The sequence below is a fragment of the Lepus europaeus genome, chromosome 12 (assembly GCF_033115175.1).
Source record: "Lepus europaeus isolate LE1 chromosome 12, mLepTim1.pri, whole genome shotgun sequence".
NCBI classification, from domain to species: Eukaryota; Metazoa; Chordata; class Mammalia; order Lagomorpha; family Leporidae; genus Lepus; species Lepus europaeus.
In genome coordinates this window covers 5817426-5823425 of record NC_084838.1, presented here as the reverse complement: position 1 = coordinate 5823425, position 6000 = coordinate 5817426, and the positions used below count along the sequence as shown (strand labels likewise).

Here is a 6000-nt window from a genome sequence, read left to right as displayed (position 1 = left end):
TCTCTTGTTTCCGTACAGAAATCATACACACAAAACTTCACACTTCCTAACCAAAAAAAATAATATATATATATAATATATATATCTCACTAATGTTAAGGAAAAGCGTCGGTTGTGCAAAAGTCCCCCGCGTCTCTGTGTCCTGCGGGAGGCTCCCGGAGGGCCTGTGGCGGGGCTGCTGAGTGGCGCCCCGGCCCCCGGGGTGCGGAGCGCTGGCGGCCGCGGCGGAGCCTCTATCTGGACGCGTCCATGTTCTCCTCTTTAAAGGTACTGCAGTGCTCAGTCACCTTGCTGGAGACAGGGGGGCGGGGGTAGGACGCGGCTCGGGGCCAGCCCGCCCGCCCGCGCCCTGCGGGGCTCACTGAGGGCTGCTCAGCGAGTGTCTGTCCGGGGGGTCTGATGCTGGGGACACAGTGGCTGGCGGCGCAGGCAGGAAATGGCACCAGGGCCACCGTCGCCGCCCAGCCTCCCTGCCTTCTTCACCCCACCCCTGGGTCCCAGGGCAGCTGTGGACCCGGGTCTCTGGAGGCCGCTCAGGCCTGGCCCCCAAGCCCTCTGTCCTCAGCAGCGTTCCCCCTCTGCCTTCTCCCCTTCCCTTTCCACGAGCCCAGTCATTCCCACACTGGCCGCTCACATATTTGCTGGGGAAGGGCGGGGGCAGCTGGGCTGGCAGCCAGGCCCCGGCACCCCAGCTCGGCTCTCAGCCTGGCCCCCCGTGACTGCTAACTGACCGTGGCTGTCCGAGTCCCCCGACCCTGGCCGACACGGAGCCGCAAGGCTGGGGCTCGCTGCAGCCTGCCTGTGCTGCTGTGGGTCCGCTGCCCAGGGTGGGGAGGGGGCTGCCTCTGAGCAAATCACCTAAGGCCCCGGAAACGTCCGGGCCTGCCCTAACGTCCTGGGGAGCCTCGCAGCGTGGCCTGTCCATGTCTAACGCTGTCTCCAGGTGGCTCTTCACTCACTCTACTACTCCCAGACTCACCCTGCTCTGTCAATGAAGGTGTAGGCAGAGCCTCCCGCTGAGAATGATGGCAGACCCCTGCAGCCCTCAGCCCAGCGAGGGCAGGGGGCCCCCTGCCCCTACACGCGGCACCGCGTTCAACTGGGACTGCAGGCCACAGGGCAAACCTTGACCGGGCTCCCTCCTGCTGGGCCCTGGCTGTTCCTGCTCCTTCTGCCTCGTGGTGTCTCTGGCGCTCAGCTCAGTGGGCGAATCAGAGCCCACGCTGTCTCGGACACCGCGCTGAAGCCAGCGGCCTCGCCGTGTCTGTGAGCTTGGCACCCAGAATCCCACGTGCCTGCCCATCGGACGTCCAGGACGTATCTGAGCCACCGAGCCCTCCTTCTGGTTGGAATGTCTTTGGCTAAGAATAACCAATAGCTCAGACTTGCTGATGTCCAGTGATGAGCCGATGGCATTTGTCAGGAATAAAAGAAAAACGGAGCTCACAAAGAGGCTTACAAGGGCTTTCTGTCCTGAGCTCGGGCCTCTAGTTTCCTGCCCCCTGTGGCCGGAAGGACGCTCAGAGAGGCCCTCGCTGGCCACGCATACACTCCACCTCCACGCTCTGCCCTGAGTGTCCCTGGGCATCTCGGCCAACACGGCACACCGCCTCTTACCGGGCCATCTCCTTGGTTTCCTGCCGCGCCGTCGCCATCTGGATCACGTCCCTCAGCAGGGGCAGCCCTCCTTCTTTGATCAGCAGGGGGCAGTACTTGTCCGCTGTGGGTGGGGGCACAGCGCAGATGATGGGGTGAGTCTCACCAGCTGAGGCCTAGGACCACCTGCACCCTGCCCCTTTACTCCCTACCCCTGGGAGAGCGGGTGGAGACCCAGGCCTGGGCGGGGGGTCCTGGGGGAAGCGCGGATGAACCACAAGGCCCAGCCCCACGGCTGGGAGTCCCCATGGCCACCTGGGGGAGCAGGCAGAGAATTCTGGGAACGGACCCTTCCTGACTATGGTCCAAAGTGTCCCCCCGCCCCCCCGCCGAGCTTGTCCTATGGAAAATCTCACCCAAACCAGTGGCTCCTAAACGTGACCCTTCGGAAGCTTTGCCCCTGGATCTCCTGACTCAACAGCTCTGGGGACGTGTGTTTGTTTGTATTCCTAACGAAACCCCACCAGGTAATTCTGGTGACTGGCCAGCGATGTCTGACTATCCACTCCTGGGGAGGTGGGGAGCAGAGAAAGCTGTCTGTGGGGCTGGCGCGGTGGCCGCCACCTGCAACACCACAACCCACATGGGCGTTGGTTTGAGTCCCAGCTGCTCCACTTCCTATCCAGCTCCCTGCTAATGCGCCTGGGAAAGCAGCAGAAGACGGCCCAATCCCTGCACCCACATGGGAGACTCAGAAGAAGCTCCACACTCCTGGCTTCAGCCTGGCCCAGCCCCAGCTGTTGTGGCCATTTGGGAAGTGAACCAGTGGATGGAAGATCTGTCTCTCCCCTGCTCTCTTGCTTTGTAACTCTGCTTTCAAATAAATAAAAAAAAACTTTAAGAAAAATAAAAAATATGGGGCTGGCACTGTGGCATAGTGGGTAAAGCTGCCACCTGCAGTGCTGCCATCCCATATGGGCGCTGGTTGGAGTCACAGCTTCTCCACTTCCGATCCAGCTCTCTGCTATGGCCTGGGAAAGCAGTAGAAGATGGCCCAAGTGCTTGGGCTCCTGCACCCACATGGGAGACCCAGAGAAAGCTCCTGGCTTCAGATTGGTGCAGCTCCAGCCATTGTGGCCAACTGGGGAGTGAACCAGCGGATGGAAGACCTCTCTCTGCCATTGGAGAGTGAACCAACGGCAAAGGAAGACCCTTCTCTCTGTCTCTCTCTCTCACTGTCCACTTTGCCTGTAAAAAAAAAAAAAAAAAAAAAAAAAAAAAAAAAAAAGATAAACCGCTAACTAATCTAGCAACTTAAGAAAAATAAATAAATAGAGAAAGCAAGGTGTCTGGGGAGCAGGTGCTTGTCCAGTGCTCGGGATGCCTGCACTCCACGCTGGAGTGCCTGCGTTCGATTCCTGACTCCAGCTCTTGACTGCAGCTTCCTGCTGATACAGATGACACAACGGTAATGGCTCAAGTGATCCATCTCTGGGACCTGTGTGGGAGACCTGGCCTGAGAACCTGGCTCCTGGCTCGGCCTGGCCGAGGCACAGCTGTTGTGGGTTTTTGGGCGATGAACCAGCAGATGGGAGCTCTCTGACTCTCAAATAAAATTTTACAAAGATTTATTTATTTGAAAGGTAGAGTTATAGAGAGAGAGAGAAGGAGAGAGATCTTCCATCTGCTGGTTCACTCCCCAAATGGCTGTGGTGGCCAGTGCTGGGCCAAGCACTTGGGCCAACTTCTGCTGCTTTTCCCAGGCCATTAGCAGGGAATGGGACAGGAATGGAGCAGCAGGGACTTGAACTGGTGACCATGTGAGATGCAGGCAGCAGCTTGCCTGCCAGGCCCACTTCCGGAGACGAGGCAGGGGCCGGCCGCCCCCGGCACTCCCGTCCTGGGCTGTGAGCCCCGGTAGGCTGGCCTGCTTTCCAGATGGGGGGTGTCTGCACCGGGCAGGCGGACACTCACGGTAGACAGACACGAGGTTGTACAGGGCCCAGGTTGCCCAGTGCTGGCTGACAGGAGAGATGCCCTGAGGCAGGAGGCGAAGAATGGGCTCGAAGGACCTGCGGGAGGAGAAATGGAGGTCACTTTGAGGCTGGCCGGGGAGCGGGGCGTGCGTCTTCTTGTCCAGTGCTGCCCGGAAGGTCCTAAGGACAAACACGATGCCAGGGGCGGGGGAAGCGGGGCCCTCGGGGGCGCACTGAACAGAGGCGGCAGGGCAGGGAGCTGGAGCCCCGGCAAGGAGGGGCCCCAGCCTGGGGCTGCGTGCAGCTGCGCCTCCTACAAGGGCAAGCCACAGTCATGCTCCAGACGCCCGGGAACCATCCGTGCAAACACGCAGGACCGGCATCGCTTCTCCCTCCCCGGGAACCACAACACCTGGAGGCAGGCCTCCCCATGCGGGACTTTCAACCTCAAGGTCCGTTAGAAAGTGACTCACTCTCAAGATAATGTGGACGCCCATGCCTGGCGACAGTGAGCCCCGACGCCAGCCGGGCTTAGGGTGCGTGCTCTGAGCGTGCGGGAAGGGACCGGGAAATTTGGGAATGAACGGGCAGGCTGGGGGCACGCATGGGGGGAGACGAGCAGGAAGGGGCCGAGCTGCACAGGTGGGCTCTGTGCCCTCGGCCCCGTGCCGCACCTCCATGACTGAGAACAGAAACCCAGCAGAGGCGAGGGGAGCCGCCCCTGCACGCGCCCGCCCTGCGTGCACCTGTAGTTGATGTTCCTCCGTGAGTTTATGTCCCAGCTCTGGATGGCTGCCCACATGCGCTCCTCCACCTCCGCCCGCTGGGGTTCACAGACGCCCCAGGCCTCGGGCCCGTCGAACATGATGTGGGAGAGGACGCCGCAGGCGTTGTAGGACACCTCGATGCCGTCAGCCTTGCTCTCCAGCAGGTTGCTGCGGGGAGGGGGAGGGGGAATGCAGCCCACTGCCTCGGCCCTCGTCTGACAAACCAGAGGCCCCTCGCTGCTTACAACCGGGCGACTGCCACAGGGGACTCGGGGCCCCCTAAGACAGACTTCCGGGAGGACCAGGTACGCAGGGTTGAGAGTGGGAAACCACATCACAGAGGACAGGCCGGCGCTCTGAGCGGCCGCGCAGCCGAGGCGGGAAGGGCGCAGGGAGCCGTGCCAACCTGAAGACACTGATGAACTGGGACGTCATCAGCTGCGGCCGCAGCTCCTTCACCTCTGCCACGTTCCCCAGGAGTCCCAGCATGTTCCGATGCAGCTCCTGCTTCTCGGGGAATTCCTGGAAAAACGCCAGCCATTGGGGCCACGGCAGTCGGCGCATGCGCAGGGTCTGGTGGTGCAGCTGAAAGCTTTGGGTGTCGGTCTGGCGGGAGCATGACCTGCTGCCCACGACCTCCCAGTGCCCAGCTGATGCTGGGTGCACACGGGCAGGGATTAGAAGGTGGGGGTTGGGGGAGGCGCAGTGGGTAACGCTGCTGCCTGTAAAGATAACACCCATGATCCCACATGGGCTGCTCCACTTCTGATCCAGCTCCCTGCTAATGCACCTGGGAAACCAGCAGAGGATGGCCCAAGTGCTCGGGCCCCTGCACCCACGTGGGAGACTGGGATGAAGCTCCTGGCTCCTGGCTTTGGCCTGGCCCAGCTCTGGCTGTTGAAGCTCTTTGGGGAGTGAACCAGCGGATGGAGGATCCCTCTCTCTATATATCTTGCTCTCTGCCTCTCCTCTGTAACTCTTTTAAATAAATAAAGAGATGAAGAAGAAAAAGGAGGAGGAAGGGGAGAAGGAGGGGTGGGGTGGGGGGAAGGAGGAGGGGGAAGGGTGGAGGAAGGAGGAGGGGGGAGTGGGGGGAAGGAGGAGGGGAGGGGTGGGGGGAAGGGCGAGGGGGAGGGGTGGGGGGGTCCTTGCCACAGGAGAAAGGCTGCTTAGGGACCGGAGCTCAGGGCACACGTGATTCCAGGGACTGAGGTTTGTAGCAAACATTCCTCGAAAGGGGTCATCTTGGGAATTCGGGCAACAGACTGTCCTACTGGGCAGAAGTCTGTCCAGCTGACCCGGCGAGGGGTGCCAGCCACACGTGGCTGGACTGGGGACAGCTCTTCCCCAGCACTGGGGGTCCCAAGAGGGCCCTGCCAGCACACCCGGGCCGGAAGGGTCTGCGGGCGTCCCGGTGGGAGGGCCTGTGCCCCCTGGCTGGGGGCGCCCGGGGCAGGAGCGGCGCGGCTGGGGCTCAGTGCCACCTTCAAGCAGTCGAGGAAGAGCCGCATGCCGTTGAAGTTGAGGAACATCTCACAGTTGTCGGGCGTCTCGTCCGTGATGTTCCACAGGGCACTCCAGGAGAACTCCATCACCTGGTCACACTGCGGGCGAGGGCGGGGCAGGGCTCAGCCGGGCTCCACACCGGGGCGGGGGTGGGG

At 61.6% G+C, this 6000-nt stretch overlaps 1 protein-coding gene across 3 annotated transcripts in view; it reads right to left on the bottom strand.

Moving 5' to 3' along the window:
• Positions 1 to 202: 202 nt before the first annotated feature.
• ZER1 (zyg-11 related cell cycle regulator) overlaps positions 203 to 6000 on the bottom strand; it is a 28053-nt gene continuing 22255 nt past the window's right edge. For all 3 annotated transcript variants that reach the window (XM_062207426.1, XM_062207425.1, XM_062207428.1), the window contains exons 11-16: positions 5824 to 5943; positions 4746 to 4861; positions 4319 to 4507; positions 3571 to 3668; positions 1618 to 1720; positions 203 to 291 (exon numbers count right to left, since the gene is read on the bottom strand). In XM_062207426.1, the coding sequence (XP_062063410.1) occupies positions 234 to 291; positions 1618 to 1720; positions 3571 to 3668; positions 4319 to 4507; positions 4746 to 4861; positions 5824 to 5943 (684 nt within the window). In that variant the 3' untranslated portion in view covers positions 203 to 233. The remainder of the gene's footprint in view (positions 292 to 1617; positions 1721 to 3570; positions 3669 to 4318; positions 4508 to 4745; positions 4862 to 5823; positions 5944 to 6000) is intronic.